At 38.1% G+C, this 25291-nt stretch overlaps 1 protein-coding gene across 10 annotated transcripts in view; it reads right to left on the bottom strand.

Moving 5' to 3' along the window:
• DOCK3 (dedicator of cytokinesis 3) overlaps positions 1-25291 on the bottom strand; it is a 222402-nt gene that overhangs the window by 165834 nt on the left and 31277 nt on the right. For all 10 annotated transcript variants that reach the window (XM_074913853.1, XM_074913859.1, XM_074913854.1 and 7 more), the window contains exons 4-5: positions 23213-23268; positions 19026-19122 (exon numbers count right to left, since the gene is read on the bottom strand). In XM_074913853.1, coding sequence (XP_074769954.1) covers positions 19026-19122; positions 23213-23268 — 153 coding nt within the window. The remainder of the gene's footprint in view (positions 1-19025; positions 19123-23212; positions 23269-25291) is intronic.

Below are 25291 nucleotides of genomic sequence, written 5' to 3'. Positions count from 1 at the left end.
CTCTAGAAATGACAAGAATTAGGAAAACAATTTAAATCAAAAACTTGCAGGAAAAAGGAATGGACTAATATCTTCTTTCTTGTCTGTGGCAAGAAGAAATAAGAAGCAGCAAGGAAGATCAAGCATAAGCTTCAGAAAAAAAAAATCTTTAACAGTATGGGCCAAAAAGTTCTGAACTTGAGAGGCTGCAAGCTATCCATCATTGCAGACATTCTTTTTTAAATAGGCAAGACAAGCACATGTTGAAAATGCCATAGTTAGAAATTAACTTGCATTAAAGGAGTTACATGGACTAGGTAACCTGAAGATCCATTCTAGGTTCCCCCTCCTATCACTCCTTGCCTTTCAAGGATCAAGTCTTGCCGATCATCTCTGAATCCTTCTAGTTTTTCCTTATCTATTCTGCAGAATCAGTAGCAATTGCCCAACAATCACCTCATTTAGTCTACACGGAGAAATGTTCATTTACTCTCTTCCTCTGCTCCCCAAAATGCCCTCCTGAATATAAAGGCAAGACTTCTTATCCTCTTAGCTATCAAAATCAAGAAAAAGGCTGATGTTCAATTGGTTAGCCATAATAATGTTTCATCATGTTAAGTGTCATTGCACCTCAGGACACAAACACCATCTGTAGGTCCTTTCTATATTTAGATGTATTAGAATAGATGCTGTTTAAATGAGCCAAGTATCTGACAGAAACTGTACGATTTCTGAACTAATCATTATCTAACTTTCTACTTCTGCATCATCAGCAAATTTTATGAGACTACACCAATTTTTTCTGATTCCTATTAAAAGAATAGTGAATAACAAAGAGACAAGAACAGACTCCTGCAGGTCCTATTACAAGCAGCAGCACCGAATAACAATTCTCCATTTTCAACTGCTTTGTTATAAACTCATCCATTTTTAAACCATTTAGTAAATGGTATACTTAATTCTTCACTGTTAATTTCTTTAATCATAGTGTAAAGAGAAAGTTAGATAATGTCTGCAGAAGACTTACATTTATTGTTAACTTTATAAATGCAACTTGTAATCAGATTTAAGGATATACATGGTTTCTATCTCTGACATGGTTGACAATTTCTGAAGAGAAGGCTAGCATTAGAAAACAGGGAAATTCAACTATGATGTTTTGAGGTCAGAAAAGATAATTGGCCCGAGGCAGTCAGGGCACATGTCCTGGAGAACGTGTGCTATAAGCCAAGATGGTGAGATATGGACTAGACCAATGGATCTTAAGTTGGCTGGAAAGTTGGCTGGACTGCCAGGCTTAAAGGGTGATCATCGACAGTATGTAGACCAACTTATGACTGGATCCTAGTGACATCCCTCAGTGTACCAGCATTTTTATTAATGATTTAGATACTGGAATAGGGTGCAGCTTGAAGCACTTTGCAGAGGATACCAAGCTATGGGAAGCAGTCACCACACTGAAGACTGCTATTCAGAGGAGTTTCCTTGCCAGGATGAAAAACCAGACCAACAAGAACCTCACAAAGTTCTTCCGAGGCAAATTCAAAGTCCTCCTCATCTGAGATAGAATAATCTTATGCAACAAGGTCAGACAGCAGCTTTATGGAAAACAACCTGGTGATCCTGGTGAAGAAGTTGAAAAGGAGCCAGAAACAAAGACCAGCCATAGATTAGGTTGTATTAGCAAGAGGGTAGCCTGCAGGTCAGGGGAGGCAATTCTTCCCCGATAATCCTTAGTCATGAGACATCTGGAGTATGTAGTTACCATGTACAACTGCCAGATGGGAATATTTAGAAAAGATGGATCCAGATTCTTCCCAGAGGTGCACCAGAATAGGAATAAAGGCAACAGGAAATTCCAACTAGATAAAAGGAAAAGCATCTCTCCCTTGTGTGTGGTCAAAATTTTGAAGATATTTTTGCTCAGAGAGGTTGTAGAATCTTCACAAATATTCAAAACTGAACTGAACAAGATCCTCAACAACCTGCTCTAACAGGTTCTGCTTTGAGGAGATGATTGTACTGGAGACCCCCAGAAGCTCCTTCCCACCTACCAGACTATATGATTCTGTCCTTGTAAAACCTAAGACACAGCACTAAAACTCCCTGTGAGCCATGAGAATATCCTTTGTCTGGTTCTGTTTGATTTTTAAGCCAAAACTCTATGATGGAGATAACAAGCACAGCGATAATCAAGTTCCACAATAGAAGAGTTTGCGATAACCAATATAACAACCCCTGCCGTTAGACTATTACCAATATAAATATTCCTTTTATTGGTAACCACTCATTTATTAAATTGAAGTGTAACACTGTGGCAGCGCAGCCAATTTAATCTACCAGAAATACATGTTGCTAAAAAACTGCAAGTAGTCTCAGAACACCTCATTGTCTGAACCTATTGTCTACTTTCTATGCATTATGACTGGCACTTGTACAGTGAGCCACATCAAAAATCTAATCTGCCAGAAAAATGGCAACAGAATTAAAGATGGTTAGCATTCAGCCAGATAATTCCCAATGCACAGCCACACAGACACTACTGTATGCATAAGTGAAATAAGGAGTGTACACTATGAAGCCTGGCTTCTCAAAGCTCATTCCTGCCTGAATTACCTTCTGCTTCACAATATGGGTGAAACCGCACTGCAGTCCTTCCTACGGCAGAAGCAATAAAATTACATTTCTTCCCTCTACGCAGCCACTTATTTCCAAGAAAATTAATTTTTTGGTTGGGCAGTGGTAAAGAGATTCAACATAATAGGGCAGAAGAAAGAAGGAAAGCAAAGGGGGTTGTCTAGAGTATTCAAAGAGGGACCCACCAGAAGGCCCTGGCCAGGCCAACTTGAAGGCAAAAAAAGATGATTCATAAGGTATAGATTTCCTCTAACAAAATGGGAGGACTCCATCAGAAATATGGTGGGGTTTACTGCACAATAATGTTCTCAAAAATAGAAAGCAACTGAGATAGTACCAATATTTGCATCAGAAAGTCACACAATATACAAATGTTTCATCTTATTGTCCATGTCTAAGAAAAGTCTGGCTTTTTTTAGTGATACTGTCAACTACCTATTATGTATTTCCCAGATCTACCTACAAAAAAAACCCTGAAAGACGGTAGTAGAAAGAAACTAAGATATTAAAAAATTTTATCTTAAAACAGGGTAAGGCTTGTCTAGGATAAATAAAACTGACAACTAGAAAAGATTTATTTTAAATTGTTTCACACAGAAGAACTTCTTTTTACATAAGGAAACATGCCTAATGTCTGTCTGTCCTCTTTCTGCAGCTCTTTTAATACTACCATTCGGTGCTTTATGTAACATAGCAATGCATTGGTTTCAATAGAAATATCAAATCACAATTATGTTATTTCCAGAATACTTTGCTGGCAGTGGAGTAACTGTTAAATATAATATTTGCATTTAGAAGTGTTTCTAACGTAGATTTACATGATGACAGCCAACAGTATTACATAGTGAGAGCTGACATGCCTGCAATTATTGTCAGATCTGAGACAGCAGCTCAGCAGCTACTTCAGAGCATGACATCAAAATCCAAGAACAAGCCTAAATGGCTCATTAAAGTCATCTTCCCAATTCTAAGATTGTCAGTGATGCTACTAGTTCCCCTAAAACAAATTGCCATTCTGTTTACACTCTGTGACACACGGGCCAGACAAAAAATGACAAAAACTTATCTTTGGTTTGTATATCTTCTTAGCACGGGATTGGTCACAATATTTTCCTCTTTCAAAAGGCAACTGGATAACCCCATTTCACCAACTTTAGTGCCTCTTCAAGTAATAACTAAGAAATCTCTATATATGACTTTTTGTCAGCTAAATAAACCATCCAGATAAATTTTTAATTGCAGAAAAAAATGAAGTCAACACCTTATTCTACTTGTTCCCTTTCGTAACAACTAAAGAGTAACAACTAAACAACAGCAAAAAAAAAGTAATTTAGGAAAGCAAGAAGTACCCGATAAAATTCAGAAAACAGAAGAAAACATACTAAGGTTTCATGAAAATAAAGACTAGTACGTGCATCACTGGGACTGACTGGGAAGTAACTGACAAGGAATCACGAAAAGGAAGATGAAGCTCAGATTGGGATCCTGAAAAAGAATGAGACAAAAGGGGACAAACGATGGGAGAAGAGCTAGATGGAAAAAATGGGGTAGCTGAGCTCCCTCTACAAAAGTACAAATCCAAGTCTCACAATGTTTAGGGCGGGGATTTTGTTTGTTTGTTTGAGCATCTGAGGTCCATTGACTAATTGACATGAGTTCTGAGAAACTTAGGGCTGGTCTTCAGAGCACAGTGCTGTGGCAGTTCAGAACTGGCCTGCCACGTAGTTAAGTCTTTTTGCCTGAGCAGGAGAAAGATGACAAGGTTTTATGTCTTCTAAAAAAGCACACGATGTTTAAGTAACATGCACCTCCCTGTTCAAAGTGACAGTAGAGGCGGGGGTTTTTTTAAATTCTATTTTTGAAATATTAAAAATACACCACATCTACCTAAGGATCCAGCACATGGACCAATAACTTCAAAGATCAAAAGTTTCTGTCGCCCCATACATTTATGTGAAATGAAGATACTAGTAATATCTATATACTCTATATACTATATCTATAGTATGTATCTATAGAGTATCTATATACTCTAACCCTCTGAGTTATTTGGTTGTTACAAAAAAACCCCAGAGGTTGGGATCTTTTCTTCTTCCCTCTCTTTCATTCTAACAAATATTCCAAAACTTCTGGTTTTATTTGGAGTAATTTCATTAACTCCATTAACTCTATCAACAGATTAATGAAAAATTCCCATACACCTGCTTCTTTACAACTTTCTCTTCATTAGTAAACACACAGAAAGGTTAATAAGAAACCTCTGCTGCTGTTCTTTCCCAGTAAATAAGTTAACTTTATTTTAGCATTATGAGCCACTGTTCTATGCTACATTTTATAAATTCATTAAATCCCATCTGAGCAGGTTTCCAAGCATTCCCCTCTAAAAAGAAAATAAGTTCATTTGATAGTATCAGTAAAACCACTTACATCACTAGATACTCACTAGGCAGAAATCTCATCTGCAGAGAAAATGCAGAAGTTTATTTCACTGTGGAAGATAACTGGTCCTGCACACTTCAAATTAAACTTGAGATATTCAGGTCAAAACAAAAATTCCGAGACCAGAAATGTTACTAACTTACTCCTTAAAAAGGGAAACTCAGTGCTTCAGTACGCATTCTGCAAGATGGCCATGATTGCCAGGTCATATATAAAACAAAAAGACTTTATTAACTATTACCTCAAAATCTGAGGCTATCAGGAAAAATGAAGGAGGAAAATACAGATGGATTCCCAAAATAAAATGACTGCCTTCAACCCTTCACTAGCCTACCATGACCCAGAAGAAAATATTAAATGCTTTCAGTAAAGGAAGGTGTGGAAAAGTAATAGCACTAGAATCACTACTAATACTTTATCTGTTGTACTAGAAAACAATGACAATATATGCACCTCTACAGAAAAAACTGAGCTTAAGCTAATTCATAAAAGAAACTTGTAAGTTTATTCTTTAATTTAAGAAAGACTTACAGTAATATAATAAACATGCATCTTTGATAAACATCAGTGTAACAGCTCTATCAAAAGGTATTAACTACTGGATTAAGCAAAAGAGAAGCTCAAACTTTCCCTGATCAGCTGCCGAGTGAGAGCACAGGAAGGCACAGCTCCTCAGGCTGCTCCCTAGCTGCCTACACCACTGCCTGCTGCCAGAAAGGATGGGGTGGGAACGGGTCACAGGGCAGGAGGGGAAAGGAAGGAGACAAACTGCCTATTTCAGCAGCAGTGCCAGCTTACATCAGCGTGAAAAGTCCAGAGAGGTATTAAATAACAGTCTCCCTTTCCTTCTGAAAGGATGCAATCTCAGCTTCATTTCTGAATGCCTGCTCTTGCATAGACTACAGAGTGAGCATTCACAAATTCTCCATCACCTCTAAGTACATATCTGAAAGAATAAACTGAAGTCTGCTCCTCTAACTGTTATTTCATTTAGATCAAACAGCTAATGCTCAAATGGCAAAGAACGTAACACCTACCACTATTTCCCCTGCTATGTAAAGGTCTTTGAATTCAGACTACTGTCATTTTACTGGGGGGAAAAAAAAAACCCAACCAACAAAAAAACCAAACCAACAACAACAAAACCAAACAGTTACTTCAGATAAAGAACTTGGGACCTAGGATCTTCCAAATCTATGCAAAGTCCTTTCAGCTCAGGGACATGCCAAACTTCACACAGCTCAGAAAAACACAGTGCAAAGACAGAATTGATATATTAGCCCTAGAAAGCCTTGTGACAAGTCACACATGCATGCAATCTTAACGGCTGAGACTTTGAGCAAACAGTAAATTTTAACTACCATTTTGAAAAAGTAATTAAAATTCCATTTTTCTATTTCTATTTTACTTCCCCCCTCACCCCTAGAATAGAGGTTCCTAAATTTCCTGTGTCTCTGCACTTGCTTGCACAACAGCCACAGAAGCCACTCTTGGCCACACACGGGTGAGATGAAGCATTTGGCTGAGCATTGGTCACGTACCTGTAGCATTTGCTGTGCCCTTTGGGACCAGCAGCAGCGGCATGCGTTTTCACTGAAGGCAAACAAGCCAGAGACCACATCAACAGGAAGCCACTGATACAAAGAGGTATACCTATATCAGTGGCTATTATCAGAAAACAATATAATCCTACACATAATTTATGTTTTCCATTATTTCAGCAACAATTTTTTCTATAATATGTATTGGATCTCATCTAAACACATTGAATCTGGAGCTATTATGGCACTGAGTACTGGCACTAAAAAGAAATGGGTATTTGTTTTATAAGCCATCAGGGTGCCTTAAATCCATTTATCTTTTGGAGTTAACTTTTCATATCATCTGATAGATTTATTTTTTCCTCAAAAGCAATATGTTATTTTTAGGGGTAAATGTACAATCATACAGTATGTTCAGTACCTAAAGCAGCTCTTACTATACAGCACAGTGATAGCAGCTAAAGACTTTGAAATCAAACTTGGTGATCAGTGGTTTTTTATGTTTAATCAACATTTATGACTAAAAACCAAAGCTGTATCTGTGAATAATCAGCTAGTACAAGGCTCTGCTTTGAAATTAAAAATTAAACAAATCAGAACCACTATGAAATTTACAGGAAGATGAACACAAAAAATGTAAGAAGCTAAGTTACAGTTCTGTCACAGAAACCTCTCCCAATTTTTTTTTGTTTCTTTGTACTCCTTCTATTTTAAGAAACCTTTATATCTAAAATATAGCATGATAACTTATATTATCATATAATACGATAATGGACAGAAGAATTTGTGAAGGGTGAACACATTTCTCCGAAGGCCACGAATCACTATTAGTGCAAAACTAAGATGCAACCAATTTAAAAAATTATGTGTCTCGTTTCCAAAGACAACATTCATATTTATTTGCCCCTTTTTCATTCCAACATTTACAAAAAACATATGTTATGACAAAATTACTCAAAGATAAAGTCAAGCACTCAAGAAAATATAGTAAATTAGCCCTGGCTCCTGCACATATGCTTTACAGTAGTTTTTAATTACATGACCACATGCAGAACCTCTCTTTCTTTTGACCAATTAATGAACAGCCATTCAGATTTCTGTCATCATTTATGACTCAGTGTATGGTTCTTAGGGATAAATTTACTAAAAATTATTCAAACCTTACCCTGAAGGCAGGTGTTCCCCATTCCTAATGATTTCTACATAACATTCAGCATCCAAGTGCTTCAAACCTACTACATTTTTGTGAAAATACATGCAAAACTAGAGATAATACTATCTTGATTTTATAGAGAGATCTAAGTATAAAAGTGTCCCCCACTTTTGTGTGACTAGCTTGTGATATCTCCTATATCAACGACATGAAGATGGAAGGTTACAACACTCTCTGAAACAGCATTTCACTAAGAGTGACTCTCTTTTTCTGGAAGTCACACTACTTACAGGAGAACTGTTGAAACATATGAGGAAGAAGGGGTTTACAGCCTCATTACCATATAGCATATGTAAGTGACCACAAAATTAAAAGTCTTATCATAACTCTTACAGAAAAAGTAGACTAAACTGAGAACACTGGCCACTTCCCTAGTTCTTGAATGCTTGCCTTTGCAACCCTACTTATACTTTTTTAGAAGAGTTTTTATTTACCAGTTATCTCTATAGTATATCCACAATCATATGGCTGGAAGTTGAAATAACAAAGAAGAAAGAGGTCTTCAATAATCTTGTTAACTGTTTTAATTTCACCTAAATACTTTATGTAGAATTGAGTATCTATCCATTTGTCAGTCGTACCTCTGAGTTTTTAAATTAAGATGCATTTTTATTCCTGTTTAAGAAGGACACAATAATCAACCATTTCCTCCTCTCCAGCCAAATGCAACAATGCAGAGAGTAATCAAATCTGGCAGGGCAAGTGCTGGCTGTCCACTGCTGCAGCTACAGTGTTCTCTCTCGTTCCAGCCACAAGGTTTTTAGTATGCCTGTGCATATGCTAGTTCTCATAATCCTGATTTTCTACCCTTCCCACTCATGAACTTTGTTTACCCACTCCCCTTAGAAAACGTAAAATTGTGTTATATTTAAGTTACAATAATTATTAATAACTATAATTACTTTATGTTAGTTACATTTTCCTCTCCATATCTTAAGGATAGAGAGTAACACAAACCAGGGTAAGACTGAAGGACACTTCTTGATACCACATGGACAACAGTGCCATACAGGCTGCCAAAAGGACAGATGTTCTTTGCTTTTCTATTAAGAACAAAAAATCTGTCTTCTATAAAATGAAATCCAACAAACTGTCTTTTTAGTTCCAATAAATACCCACTAGGGATGATCAGTCTTTTTCCTTCTAAGCTCTATACACGCACACAAGCTTGCTCACTCACTCCAAGAAGCCAGATTGCCCGTTTTCCCTGCCCCTTTTTCTCCCTCTTCTCTAATTTTCTGTTCTTTAAAAACAAAACCAAATGAAAACAAACTGCCACCCTTCCTCAAAATGCATCTTTGGAAGACTGAAATCAAACCACACTACCCTTTGCCTCTATTTCAAATGCAATTCTGTCATAACATCATATTTGGAACAACCCAGGTGAGTCTCTCCAGTTGCAGATGAAGAAACTCTCAAACTCCTGTTTGGATTTTTGGATGAAAACGTTCTTTCCCTAGTCTAATGTAAGTGTTCAGTGTGTTTATAGTGCAAAAGAAATAGTTTGAAAGCATCTGCAGGTCAGCCACTCATTTACCCTGACTAAATTCAGTTCTGTTTCCTTGCTGGTTGTCTCTTCACAGCCAGTCTTAAACCAGCATTCAATAAAATCAAATATCCATGTTTTAATATTGCACATATACTTTACATGTATACTGTAACACTGTTTTCAACATGTGGTATGCTGGATGTTGTTCTAAAAGGTGAGAGCTCTTTGATAACTACAAACTAGCTAATACTAAAAAAAATTAAAATTAATCTCAAAAAAAACCCCTCTAAATCCCCCACAATTTCCTATGAATTTCAGTAGCAGGAAGGCAGCTGTTCTTTTCTGTTCACCAAAATAAAAAATCTCCCATATCAATGACTAAATAACATTCCCCTACAAAGCAAAAAATTATAAAAACATCCTGCAAATAGTTTGTCACAGTAGGACTTGCCAAGGACACCAGAAGGTGACATATATTTAATATTGTCTTTTTTTTTTTTTTTAATATCTATTAAAACTCATCCATCTCCATGGTAACTCAAAACATATATTCCTCCCAATACAGTCTGATTAATACTTTGTAGTTTTTGTCTTATAGAAAACCTTTTGTTTGTCTGAAAATACTTAAGAAGTGTCTGGTTAATCCTAATAATCTTAAATTATATCATAAATCTGTGGAAGTAAATGAAAGGTGAAGTGTACCGTATATACTGCTCTTTGTTATATTGTTCTTTAAATTCAATAAACTAGCCATAAGTTCTATGATCTTCAAAGGAAAGTCATTTTCAAACCAATTACTGTATTTTTTCAAATTTTAATTACATAAGACTTGATTACAAACTAATCTTATTTTATTTTCCTAAAAACTTATGCTTACTTCTAATTCTGTAAAGCTCACAAACCACTATGAGAGACCGATGACTGCGTTACATCTCTTAAAAACAGGGAAGGGAAAAATAATAATTATGAGAATCCTTTCTAATCTTCAAATATGAAGCACTTAAACTGAACTTCAAGCAAGTTAGTGCTAACAGGGAGATGTACTGAAATGGATTGCATTTTATGACAGTGACCTAATAAATATTAAGCGTAGATTCAACATTAAGACTGTTCTACCAAAGAAGACATGTAGAGGTCACAACATCCACTAAAGACCTCCAAGAAACCATAGCTAATAAACTGATATAAATGCAAGTCTCAATTTAACAAAGCACGAGAAGGACTTTTTCTCAACTTTCCAAATACAACATATTTAAGCAGCATAAAAGCCTACAATTTTATCTACAGAAACCTCTAATTGCCTAAGGCAATGAGGAGACATAAAATCACACTGTGACACTTCTATATTGAGGTCTTTATTCTGGTCCGTGCAACTCAAGAAGAGGCATGGACTGGAACAGGTCCAAAGGAGGGCCACAAAGATGATCAAAGGGGTGGAGAACCTGCCCTATGAGGAAAGACAACGGGTATAAATTGCACCAGGAGAGAGAGCTTTCACCTCAATGGAAGAAAGAAATTTTTTACAGTAAGAACAATCAGTCACTGGAACAAGCTCCCCAGGGACACGGTAGAGTCACCATTGCTGGGTGTTTTCAAGATGCAATTGGACAGGAGCTAGGTAATCCCGTCTAGGCTTCCTTTCCTACAAAAGGTTGGGCCAGATGATCTTTCGAGGTCCCTACCAACCTGGGCTATTCTATGATTCTATAATTTATCTCCAGCTTCCCCTTCCATGACTGAACAGACAAAATAATAAAAATATCCACCTTACACAAGACTGAAGGTTCATCATTCTCATTCTCCAAATCATTCTGCACATACCCTTCACAACCTAATCAAGAAAAATATTCAAGTATTTGTTAGTAATCAAATGACAAATCTGCTAAAAGTTTCTGATGAGGTTGCTAAGCAATCAGATGTTTTCCAGTGCACTGTTCCTTTTGAGAAACTGAAGAACTAGATGCTACTGAAAGGGGGAATATTTACTCTTGGTTTTCTTTATATTCTGTGCAACACTTAACAAGACTATAAGCTCCCTCCAACTTATGCCTGAGTTCCTGGTCACTCCATGAAGATACATCCTTCACTCTAAACATAGAAAGCTATAAAAATATCCATAATGCTGCTGAACATTAGAACATAGGACCATGGATAATAAAGCAATAACTTTGAGTCTCTCTGTTAGTGTCAGATGGGGCCAGACAAGATCTTAAGACTTTTTAGATGTCTCTTCACAATGCCTGAACAATCACCCTAAAGGAATTTCCTATTTGCTGGTACCCTTGGAAATGATTCAGAAAGAGGAAAGAGGACCACAGATACGTGTAACACCATTTCTCAGTCTCAGTACAAATACTTCATCTTTCCAAGAGTTTGCTTGCACAGAACTCTAAGTTTGTAAGAAATACACTGAACCTTAACTCAAAGTAATTCTGTTCCCTCAAGGGAGACCTTCTGAAGTAGATCTCAAATGCAGCATGTCTGTTTTAGATCATATCACTTTTTCCTTTCTATATATTTTAGAAAACACATCAGCAGTTCCATGTTTTACCAGATACGAAGCAAAAGGCATCTCATTAAATAAAAATTTCTCAAAATACTTCACTACAACAGTAAACTATATTAGTAATTCAGTGAATGGCATTTTTTTAAGACAAGTTTTGAACTAATACTTCAATTTTAGGGACACCCTAAAACACCCAAGTCGGACAGTTCTGATTGCACCAACTCCTTTTACCCACTCTCTTTTCCTTGATAGGATCCTCAGAAAATTTAAAAGGAGCCAACAGGAAATTTGTTTCAGATACAGCTGGCAAAAATTCCATTTATGTCCAACACCATTAGGTCTTACTTCTAAAACTAAATGAGAAGTCACTCCACACTGTTCCGCCACTCCCCTTCTGCATAAAAATAGCAAGTTACCTTTATTGATCTGACCAAATTCTAAATTGGGCAATTATGTTTGGTCTCTCTACAGTCATCTGCTATTTCAACAGAAATAGTCCTCACATCACATCTTAAACTCTGAGGAATTTTTTTTACTGTTAAAATAGCTACTATGCTCCAACTGTGAGTTTCAGTGATCTCTTTAGCTGACTTAACTCACAGGAGTCTTGTTTGACCTAATTAACAAAAGCTCACAGAGAACTTGCAGATCCTTTATTTAGAAGTAGTATAAAAATAACAAATCTTATCAACACATACAAGGTAAGAGAGAAAGTTATCTTCCTTACTGGTATTATTTTGCTGTCTCAATGGAAGTCATATACTGGTCTGGGCAAGTACATGAGAGCCACACACATACATTTCACAATAACAAATGCAGTTTTGCATCTTTATCCACACCTATGCCTACAGAATTCTCCCCAAGGTTTGTTCTTGCTTTTCTGTTTTTCTCTTCCTTATGCCTTTGGAGCAGTCACAAGAATAAGCTCAGCCTCCCATAGTGGTATCAATAATCATCTTACTTTTCTTTCCTCTTCCTCTCCATATTAAGTACAATATTTGGGAAGGGCACCTTTTGTTTATATGCCTTTGTAATACTGAGAAAGGGTAAGTATCCTTGTCCTATCACAACAGGACCTGCTAAGAAGTCTGTCCCCAGAACCAAAAATAGTCGTATCATTTTTTCTCCTTTAAAAATATTAAATATTTAACAAGTTCTATTACTGATTACTCAATAACAAAAAAAGGTGATTTTTAGGTAGGCACAGAATTTTATCATTACTGCTACAAAACCCACCCAATATAAATAACAAATGCTGATAGCCTCCGTACCAGTATTATTTTTTTTTTTCTTAATCATCTAGGTTGGAAAATACCTTGAAGATCATCCAGTCCAACCATTGACCTAACACTGACAGTTCCCAACTACACCATATCCCTCAGCACTAAGTCAACTCTACTCTTAAACACTTCCAGGGATGGGGACTCCACCACCTCCCTGGGCAGCCCACTCCAATGTCCAACAACCCCTTCTGTAAAGAAATGCTTTTTAATATCCAGTCTAAACCTTCCCTGGTGCAATCTGGGGCCATTCCCTCTTGTCCTATTGCTTACTATTTGGTATAAAAGACTCATCCCCAGCTCTCTGCACCCTCCTCTCAGGGAGTTGTAGAGGGCCATGAGGTCTCCCCTCAGCCCCAGACTAACCCCCCCCAGTTCCCTCAAGCCGCTCCTCGTACGACCTGTGCTCCAGACCCTGCACCAGCTTCGTTGCCCTTCTCTGGACACGCTCGAGTCACTCAATGTCCTTTTTGGGGTGAGGGGCCCAAAACCGAACCCAGTAATCGAGGTGCAGCCTCACCAGTGCCGAGTGCAGGGGTAAGATCCCTTCCCTGTCCCTGCTGGCCACGCCATTGCTGACACAAGCCAGGATGCCCATTGGCCTTCTTGGCCACCTGAGCACACTGCTGGCTCCTGTTCAGCCGGCTGTCAATCAACCCCCTCAGGTCCCTCTCTGACTGGCAGCTCTCCAGCCACTCCTCCCCAAGCCTGTAGCGCTGCTGGGGGTTGTTGTGGCCCAAGGGCAGCCCCCGGCATCTGGCCTTAGTGAAACTCCTCCAGTTGGCCTCAGCCCATGGCTCCAGCCTGTCCAGGTCTCTCTGCAGAGCCTCCCTACCCTCGAGCAGATCAACACTCCCACCCAACTGGGTGTCATTTGCAAACTGACTGAGGGTGCACTCGATCCCCTCGTCTAGATCATCAATAAATATGTTAAACAGGAGTGGCCCCAAAACCGAGCCCTGGGGGACACCACTCATGACCAGCTGTCAACCAGATTTAGCTCCATTCACTGCAACTCTCTGGGCCCAGCCACCCAGACAGTTTTTTACCCAGCGAAGCGTGTGCCCATCCAAGCCATGAGCAGTCAGTTTCACCAGGAGAATGCTGTGGGAAATGGTGTCAAAGGCTTTACTAAAGTCAAGGTAAACAACATCCACAGCCTTCCCCTCATCCAATAAGCAGGTCACCTTGTCGTAGGAGGAGATCAGGTTTGTCATGCAGGACCTGCCTTTCATGAACCCATGCTGACTAGGCCTGATCCCCTGGTTGTCCATTATACGACTTGTAATGGCACCCGAGATGACCTGCTCCACAACCTTCCCTGGCACCAAGGGCAGACTGACAGGTCTGTAGTTTCCTGGTCATCCTTCCTGCCTTTCTTGTAGATGGGTGTCACATTTGCCACCCTCCAGTCCAATGGGACCTCCCCAGTGAGCCAGGACTTCAGGTAAATCATGGACAGCAGCTTGGCAAGCTCATCGGACAACTTCCTCAGCACCCTTGGGTGTAACCCATCTGGTCCCACAGACTTGTGTGCATCCAAGTGGTGCAGCAGGTCTCTGACGACCTCCTCTTCAACTGTGCTGACCCCAGTCTGCCTCCCTTCCCCATGTCCCAGCTCATGAGGCTGGGTGTGCAGGGAACAGTCAGTTCTACTGCTGAAGACTGAGGCAAAGTAGGCGTTGAGCACCTCAGCCTTTACCTCATCCTTAGTTACCATGTTTCCCTCTGCATCCAGTAAGGGAGGGAGATTTTCTCTAATCCTCCTTTTACTGTTAATGAATTTATAGAAACATTTTTTGTTATCTCTAACAGCTGCAGCCGAGTTGAACTCTAGCTGTGCTTTGGCTCTCCTAATGTTCTCCCTTCATAACTTCACTACAGTCTTCATGAGAGACCTGGCCCCTCTTCCAAAGGCAATAGATTCTCCTTTTGTTCTTGAGATCCAGCCAAAGGTCCCTGTTTAGCCAGGCTGGTCTCCTTCCCTGCCTGCTTGTTTTTCAGCACATGGGAACAGCCTGCTCCTGTGGCTTTAAGACTTTGCTCTTGAAGTATGTCCAGCCCTCCTGGACTCCCATTACCTTCAAGGCAGCCTCCCAAGGGATTTTGTTAGTCAGTCTTTTGAACAGGTTGAAGTTAGCCCTGTGGAAGTCTAAGGTGGCAGTTTTACTAACCCCTCTCTTTGTTTCTCCAAGGACTGAAAATTCGATCATCTCATGATCACTGCACCCTAGACGGCCTCCAACCTTTACCTCCCCCCCAGGCTCTTCCCTGTTCACAAGAAGCAGGTCCAGGAGGGCACCTTCCCTGGTCGGCTCACTCACCAGCTGTGTGAGGAAGTTATCCTCCACACATTCCAGGAACCTCCTGGATTGTTTCTTCTCCGCTGTATTGTGTTTCCAGCAGATGTCTGGGAGGTTAAAGTCCCCCACAAGAACGGCAAGTGACCGCGAGATTTCTCCCAACTGTTTGTAGAAAGCTTCATCTACCTCCGTGCTTTGGCTGGGGGTCTATAGCAGACTCCCACAGCAAGATCTGCTTTATTGGCCCTTAACCTAATGGGGCTGAGACTGTGTGGATTATCACTACACTTGATTTCTGAGCTGTCATAGCATTCTCTTACATACAGGGCCACTCTACCACCTCTCCTTCCCTGTCTCTCCCTCCTGAAGAGCTTGTAGCCATCGACTGCAGCACTCCAGTCGTGTGAGGCATCCCACCATGTTTCTGTTATAGCTACTATGTCATAGTTCTTGTGATGCATCGTGGCCTCAAGCTCCCCCTGTTTGTTGCTCATACTGCATGCATTGGTATAGATACACTTGAGATGAGCTAATGAATCCAACACCCTTTTGTGAGCGTGGGCTCCATTCCCTACCAGACCTTTCTCAGGCGCTTCCACAGCTCCTAAACATCTTTCCCTTCTCGCAAATGAAGTGGCAAATGAAGTTCTTTATATCCCTTTCCAATTTGAGAGAAACCTCCTGCATTTTCAAAAATCTTACTGCTCTGTTAGCCTTTAAAGGGTTATAATATCAGAATCCAAATACTCAGAACATAACACAATATTACATTAAAGCAAATAACACACCATACATCTTTATTTCAAATTCATTTTGGGCACAGTCCTTCCTTTACAAACTCATTGCACACAAGTGTCTTTTTCTCCAGAGTCTCAGACCATCACTTTGCTTTCACCTTGATAGCAAAAATTAAAAGAATATCATAGCCCTGTGTAGTATAGTGAACTCAGTCTAATCTTTTCAAGACATACAAAACTAAAATTACTGCACAGCTCTTATAACTCAAACCTATTCAAGCTTACCCAAGCACAGTTTCTTCCTAGTAATAGCATGGACACTCTGCGGTAGGAGGAACTGAGGGAGATTGCTAATATTTTACTCGAACTAATTACCTACAACCATCTCCCAAAGTTGTGCTTCACTTTGCCCTTCCATTTCTCACTCTTGTCCTACTCCTTCCTATTTTTTGTCATCTGAGCTATTTTATCTTGGAACAACATAGGATCACTCTTCAGGCAGTGTTTTAATTGCTCTAGGCTTCCTAGATATTACATGCCAGTTCCTATTGTTTAACTGAAGGAAAATACATATCTCAATGACATTACTAAAGCAATTCCTTGCAATTTTTAGTTGAAATGAACTTGGTCTTTCAAGCCATAATACAAGTAAGATGTCTGCCAAAAAGCATGAGATGAACTTTTCAGTCTATTCAGAGATATCAAGAGATGCTGTACACTTTGTTTTGCAGTTGTCTTACAGTGTGATACTACTAAATAATGAGGTGCCTATTGTTGCCATTTATAGGTACTGACCTACTGAAAGCATCCAGTAACAACTAGAGTTTGAACTTTCCCTACAGTGAGAAGCTTTTATACAAAGCTGATTAGGCATAATAACATGATAAATAACATTAATTAGATTCCTTAGATGATTCTTATTACAGTTTGGGAATAATAAAAATTTCTACTGGTGCTGATCCAACAACAACCAAGTATTTCTATTTAGTCTCTTAATACATTTTAAGATACGACCTTACAGCATAGCTTCTAGCCTGAATACCAATTATAAAATCCTAATCCCAGCTCTGACACATCCATTAATGCACCTCTGTACACACTTCCTCAGGTTTCAAATTTACACTTTGTAAATGGGATAAATTTCTATTACCCACCTAACAATGGTGTATATTGTTCTTTCACATCAGAAAGGCTATGGTACTACATCAGTAGGTGGACAAACACTGACAACTTTGTCCAGGAAAGCTGTGGAGTCTCCACTCATAACCTGACTGGATACAGTCCTAGACAACCTGGTCTAGCTGACCCTACTTGAGAAGGCAGTTCTAGAGGATCTCAAGAGGTCTCTTCCAACATAAACAGTTCTCTGAAATTTTTGTTTTTCTAATTTCAGGAAAAAAACCACCACAAAACAATTTATTTTGTACTTTGACCTTCTGACAATTTCTTCGTGTCATGGAACAGATGCCTCCTTCCATAGTTCTATGAAAACAGTAAATTCTTTCCCCTGTATTTAAGAATACAATAATGTTGTGTGCAATGTTGTAAGTATAATGAGCTACAATAGAAAGCAGTCCCAGAAAGAAAATCACTAAGTGAAAGTTTATAGCTAGAGCTTTCTCTCTCCCTCCCCTCCAGGAACTAGTTTTGACAATAAAAAAGAAACACATTAGTAGAAAGGAAGTGTATCTCATTTGTAGGTAAAATGATTCCCATTTCTCCAATTCAATACCATTGTCAGTATTACTGTTGTCTTCTTCATCTGACACTGGGGAGAGAGAAAATCTTGCAGGAAGAAAACAGAAAAGATTGCTTTATTCACATACACCAGAGTACTTGAAATGGAAAAGAAAAAAAAGAGTACTAGGTGTGAGAGCGGTATAAAAAAAAGTGTATATACCATGTGCCATGCCCCACCCCCCCTCCAAATAGATTGGATGCTACTTTGCAAGCAAATTTCTTCAGAGGCATATGATCCCCACAGAAGAAGTGGGAGCAACAAAAGTAAAATTAATTTCAAAATACACTTTATTGCTTTTTGACGGGAGTACAGACCATGTCTGGTTATGCCCGAGAGACACTAGACTCATTAGTTGGATCTTCTCCAGTTTTATTTCCTAGCTATCCAACTACTGTCACTTCAGATTTAAATAAGGAAACAAAACTACTGCACCTTTATGTAGATGTATTTCTCTAAAGTAAGGAGAAAAAATGCTTGTGCCATCTATACTTCTTGATCCTAGTTCTGCAGTTATGGCTTGTAATTACTGAGCTAAAAAGCTAAAATGAGTTTTAAGAAGTTAAATACTTTCCAATGTGCACATTTTTTATTAGCTGTTCTGTGAGAATTGGCCATTAAAAAGGTAAGAACAAAGATGAAAGCAGAAGTAGATGACATTATAGCAGCAAATGAAAATTACATAAAATAGATAAGTTGAAAACTCAATACATTTGAGTGTTTTATTTTAATAGATGAAGGAATGAGTGTACAAAAAGATCCCCAAGTTCTTCCTCTGTCAAACCCTAGATGCTAAAACAAATGCAGGCTGCGCTGAATAATTCTTTGAAGTCTTTGATGGGACTTACAGAAGTCTTCCATTTTGTGTTACTAAACACATATATTATTTATTACATATTTAAGAACGTTTTTAAAATAGGGGGTTTTTAAACAATAAAGCTTTCCGATCTGAAGGCAGAATTTCAAAACCACTGAAATTTCCATCATAGCCCACACAAACCTCACATCATCAGTGATTCTGCAGTTAGTAAACTCCCCACTAGATAAAATGAATCTAACAATTCTTACACTGATTATGATTTTTTTCCTAATGGACTGAAATGCAGGCAACATATCTCCCAAGATATCTGAGAAGCAAAGTATGAGAAGAGTATTGTTCTTACCACATACAGCTGTTTCCAGAGCACAGCCCATTCCTGCAGTGTTGCTGTGACTTCAGTCACAACAGAATCTTCAAGTGGAACAACTGTTTCATACTGCCTATACAAGAAGAGGGGAAAAAATTGGGAAAGGTACTCAGGAAAAGGTAGAAAAAGTAGCAAATATCAGCATAGTAATTTGTAAAATGCTAGAGCTTGAATTTGTTTGAATTTGTTCAACATAAAGGAAAATATCTTAAGAGGAACATTTTGTCTGTTTTAACACTGAAGCAACTCCAGATTCACATCAACCATTACTCCATTACATTCCACAAGAATCAGTTTATGTGAAGCATTTCCTAGTTACCTCTTCCAAAATATATAATTTCATTCTACTGAAGGTCAATGAAAACACTTTTCATGATTATAGCATGTTAAATTAACTTGCCTGTAAACCAGGGTCCTTCACCATTTGCGTCCTTTCCCACTAAACCAACTCCTTTTTCGCCACCAATTATTGTTAGCCAATATCACTAACTACCCAAAAGATCTAACCTTTCCTATCCAGAAGACTTTTTCAGCATTGCATATGAAACCCAAGTAAGCTATCCTCTAATCAAAAGGACCTGTCTCTTTTTGGTCAAGATCCTCCATACTCATTAAAAGAGAATAACAGAATAGGTTGGGTTGGAAGGGACCTTTAAAGGTCAACTAGTCCTACCCCTCTGCAAGGAGTAGGGCCATCTTCAGCTACATCAGGCTGCTAAGAGCCCTGTTCAACCTCACCTGGAATGTCTCCAGGGATGAGGCATCTACGACCTTTCTGGGCAACCTGTGCCAGTGTTTCACCACCCTCAGCATAAAAATATCCTCCTTATATCTAGTCTGAATCTACCCTCTTTATACTTAAAACCATTGTGCCCTGTCCTGTCAGAACAGGCCCTACTAAAAAGTCTGTCCCCATCTTTCTTACAAGTATTGAAAGGCTACAGTAAGGTCTCCCCAGAGCCTTCTCTTCTCCAAGCTGAAAAGCCCACCTCTCTCGTAAGAGAGGTGTCCATCCCCCTGAGCATCTCAGTGGCATCTTTTGGACCTACTCAAGCAGGTCCATGTCAGAAAAACATAGCTCTCTCCTTGATCATACTGAAATACAAGAATGTGATAACTAATATATGTATTATAATATCATTATATTATCCGAGTCATTAGCACCTTTACTTGCTCTTTATGTTGAATGCTATTACTGAAACAAGTGTCAGAAGGTCTATTTCAAGCGTTTGCTCTTTCAGCAATTTTTTTAAAAAAGAGGAAGACTTAAAAAAAAACCAAAGAAACAACAAAAAAATCCAACACATTTCTGAAATACAGCATATCAGAACAATTTTCCCTAAGTCCTAAAGCAGCGCTACTGAAAAATACTGGCTTAAAGGGTGGTCTAGGACAAGTAGTGTCAAGTGAGAGAAAGCCTCTGCAACACATCCAACAACCACGAAGGAGAATGAACCCCCTTCCTCCTCAGCAGTACAACTGTGCATACAGTTATTCTGAAATTCTCCTGAAGGGAAGCTACAAACTCCCCATTCCGTAACCAGTTCAGGCTATTTCTTCTGGTCTTTGTGCAGAGTTAAATGAGTGCTACCAAGTAAATATGTGAACAATGAAATATAAATAATTCTGAAAGGTGTTGGGGTTTTGTTTTTTTTTGGTTGTCGAGTTTTTTGTGGGTTTGTTCGGTTTGGGCTTTTTTTTTTTTTTTTTTTTTTTTTTTTTTTTTCCAAGAGAACACAGTTAATCATTTTTAAAAAGCCACACACTTCCACAGCAGTATTTCCCTTTTGAAAATTCTTACTAGAAATAATTGTGGCACATTAGGTGAAGCCAAAAGTAACAAGTGATGGGGGAGAGGATGGTGAAGTTTAGTCACTGTATGTCTCTATGGATTCTTAGAACTGAAAACTTATCAAAGAAAAGCTTCAATTCTTCATTTCCAAACTACTAAAAACTCATACTTGCAGTGACATAAGTAACTCTCATACTAAGATCCAAAGTACACATATACTAGAAACATCACTATTTTAAAAACCTGTCATAGTCATACTATCTACTAAAGCTGGGACGAGAAAGCACTTATTCATATACATACACACCAGGAGACTAAGACAGATCACATTTTTTTTCTATTATGTCAGTGACCTTATTACGGCAACATTTTGCTGTGAGAAACTGAAACACTGACAGACACTTGGCATCTGAGATTGTGCTCTGTTCTACTCCTGCAATATTTTGGGGTTTGGGTTTTTTTTTTTTTTGTTGGTTGTTTTTTATTTTGCTTTAAATTTGGCTACAGCAAAACTAGGAAATCTCAATTCATGCTTTAACAAAACTTCACAGAGCATGCTTGTTATCTGAAGTATGGCACTAAGAATATGATGAAAAACCCAACATCTATTCTTTAACTCATATTCAAAGATCATTATAATGGTTTAAAAAAATGTCTGCATTTAGTATGTATCATCAAAAGTTTGCTTGACATTAATGACATTAAAAATTATCCCACAACCCTTTCTAGCTGAAAACTCAGTTCTTTCTGTATCTCTGTAAAATGCCATTGCAGGGAAGGGATTCAAAACAGTTCAACATTCCCTTAAGAAACCACAGTAAACTAAACAATAAAAAGGAATCACACAGTACACTTTAACTAATAAGGGGGGAACAATCAAAACCAAAGAAAGACATTCTTCTAAAGATTATTTTTTGAAGTGGTTTTACAGACTTTTGTCATCAGTGAAAAAGAAAGCATTTTGGAAGACTAGCCTTCAACAGTGTGGTTGGATTTAAAGAGAATGCACGTCAGGACTACATTAAGCCATGGTAATTCAATGCTTTGCATTCCTATAACCCTGCACTTCATTATACTCACATATTACTGACATTACTTTGGGTCTATGACTCAAATATAAGAACACTATATACCATGCGTTATTATTTCACAAGTGTTTAAATTGGTACTTTGAATATATTTTTTAATACAGGGACAGAATTTCTTTTACCAAACGATGAAATAAACATGATCTTTGGTTCAGAACTGTATTATGTTCGGTTGTATCGATTGGTATACCAGCCTTTGATATTTTTTTTTTAAAAAGTACATCAACCTTCCTAGTGTCTAAATATCCTGAACTAGTTGGCCTTTACAAGTTCTGAACTAACATCAAGTATTAATTAACTACAGTTTACAGGAAACTGGTCTTATCCCTAAGGAGAATACACATCAGGAGTAGTCATTCTATGCTATATATATAATTTTATTACACCCCAAAGTTATGAAGAATCAGTATTACAGTTGCTCTTACAATATTTACTCAGTCCCTTTGAGGATAAATATACAATTCAAGACTATGAGAAGTCACTTATTTTTCTACAGGTACTTCTCTAAATGCCACTTCATACGTTTTATCTTTCACATTTAATTTGTTGCCTTGGGTGACTGTAATGCTGCACTTATAAATCTCCCCACAGTGGCCTTAATCTAGAACATGCAGATAAGAGCAGCAGTGAAGACACAAGATATTGATTTCAGAAGTCTCAGTTAATCTCCCAGGAAACTCTGCAGGTTGTATAGCCTGCACATAGCAAAATCTCTGACCTTATGTTGCCATCAGCATTGCTATTCACATTAACTAAAACAAACCTATCTTTAGCAACATATGAACTATATACAGAGACAGCGAAAGTAAAATATTTTCAGCAGAGTGTACTTCAGCCATTCTTGGATCCTTCTGAAAAGTTTCAAAGTAACATAGATACCTTGTCAGTTATGTCTCAGTGAAAATCTGTTGATACACAAGATCTGATTTCTACATGCTGGTGCCTCCACAACAAATGGGAACATATAGAATTTTGCCAGTGAGAATGCAAGCACAAATGAAAAATGCAAAGAGAGTTCTTTCACATGTGTGTGTGTTTCAGGTGATACTTCTGAAGTTACAACTTTATGAGCAAAAGTGAACAGGAGTAACCAACAGAATTGATTCTTGCTATATCAAGAAACAAAAAAACCCTAAACCTCTCCAGAACTACATTTAATTTTCAAATAAACAATGAAAGATACAATGAACTAAAACCATTCTGTAAGTTTTAATAATTATTTCTTAGATTCCCTTCTCGATGAGCAGCACTGCAACTTCTTAGCAAGAAGGAAAAATACTCACCCTCTGTTACTGACGATTGCCTTTTTCAAGTGGATATAGTTTGCAGGAAAAATCCCCTGCAAAAAAAAAAAAGTCTGTAAGTTAGAAAAATATATTTGCCATTTTTAGCATTTAAATCCCAAGCCACAGTAAATAATTGCCAATGCAGCTATTAAAAATCCCAAAAGTCTAATGCTGTATCAAAGAAGCTGCCACAGTCAAAAGTTAACATTCAAATCATTCACAATTGATCATTTTAATCCCTTTTAGAACAGGACAGCACACTGAATCAAGCCTCCATCTTGAAAGACCAATTTCTTAATAAGGAAGTTTTGCAAGTCTACTACATAAAAATATAATAAAAGATGCAGGCTGAGTACTTTTCATTCCCCAAAACTTCTGAAGTATTCGGAAACAGTGTTGTATAGGAAATATACCCTGGTATAAAAATCACATGTAAGTCAACTAGGACCAAATTAAAAGGTGTCCCTAATCCTATGCAGTTGCCTTGGAAGGGACAAGATTGATTTAAAAGAAATCATTTAAGTGTAGTCAGCTGTCTTCCTACTGCAAAGACTGTGTGAGTCCCATAACCTACTAACAGGTGATGAGCAAGCAGGAAAAAGGTGTGGCAAGTAGGAAGAATTCAAAGAACAGCTGGCAGTTAGTAGAAAGGAATGAGTAACAGATGTAACTACCAGGAACATTTACCAGAGAAATGTAAGCTAGTCGGGACACCACAAAAGTGGCTATTATGCAGTCTGCAACATATCATCAGTGTGCTTCCAGCCTAGGCCTCTGTTTTGTTGTGCTACATCACAGAAGATGACAAGGGTGTAGGTTTAAACAAGGAACAAAACAAAAAGCCCACCACCAAATTTGTGCCTAGCCCCAACACCAATCTTTCACTAAGGAAAGAAGTATTCTATTAAGTGCATACCCGGGGGCTATTCTTTTCCTCCCTCCTTTCAACAAAAAGCTATTTAAACTCACTTGGGTTAGCTCTTGTTATTTGCCTTTTGCTGTTGCCATGATGGCTGGATTCTAACCTTGCCTGTGCCATTGTGTTCTTGTGTGATGAGACATGGGGAAAAGAGGGCATTCAAACCAAACTTTACATAGCATTCCATTATTTCCCTAAAACGCACAGTCCTGAATCCTCAGAGCAAACTGAGTGTGTAATAACAGTAAGCCTGCACTTCAATGAGGAATACAGGATCAGCATTGGTAATCTTCAGGTTAAAAACCAGCTGACAGCCTCTGACAAAAATGTCAGTCATCAAGTGTGGGCTTTAAATTTTCTGAGCTTTAAAACTGTACCATTTAGGAAGACAAATTTTCATGGATGAGTTGAAAGGAATACTAAGTAAAGATGATTCAAAAGGCTAAGAAAAAAAATCCTTCTTTTTGATAGGCAAGACTGAAATTGCAGAAGGAAGAAAGATGAATCTAACAGAAATGGCTTCATTGGGAAAAAAAAAGTAAATGCACATGCTTTCAGGCACACAAAAATCTGGAAAACGAAGAACTGCTACTTCAGTTTCCTGTTTGGTTCACTTCCAGTTAATGCTGTTTATTTCTATGATCCTGCGCTGGTTACCTAAGAAACCAAGGAAGGCTTGAAGCACTCTCCTGTCAAAACTGAACATATACACAAGCAGACGTACCGTAAACACACAATGAATGTAGGCTTTTCCATTAAAAAGTATTATAGTCATGAAAACATAATACGGGTAACATATTCCGTAATACAGGTAAAAATGAGGAATCTGGTACTCTTTAGATACAAGGTATATTTAAACCAAAGGACAATTAAGTGATGCTTACATAGAAGCAACTATTTACATGTTTACAAAAATATACATGCACTCACAAAAAGTTCGTATCAGAACAGCCAGAAAAGTTCCCCAAGAGCAAAACAGGGATATGACTGGAAAATATGCAGTGGTTAAACTCTAAAAACTTGAAAAAAAGAACAAACACTATCCTTTGTCATCAAACTTTTTTCAAAGTTGTCTTAGATTAATAATGCAAATTATTAAATGTGTTCTTTAAAAAATCCTGAATTAAGCAGTGCAAGATCACTCATCCATGTTTTTC

Source organism: Athene noctua, chromosome 10, assembly GCF_965140245.1.
Source record: "Athene noctua chromosome 10, bAthNoc1.hap1.1, whole genome shotgun sequence".
Lineage (NCBI taxonomy): Eukaryota > Metazoa > Chordata > Aves > Strigiformes > Strigidae > Athene > Athene noctua.
This window is presented reverse-complemented; position numbering and strand designations above follow the sequence as displayed.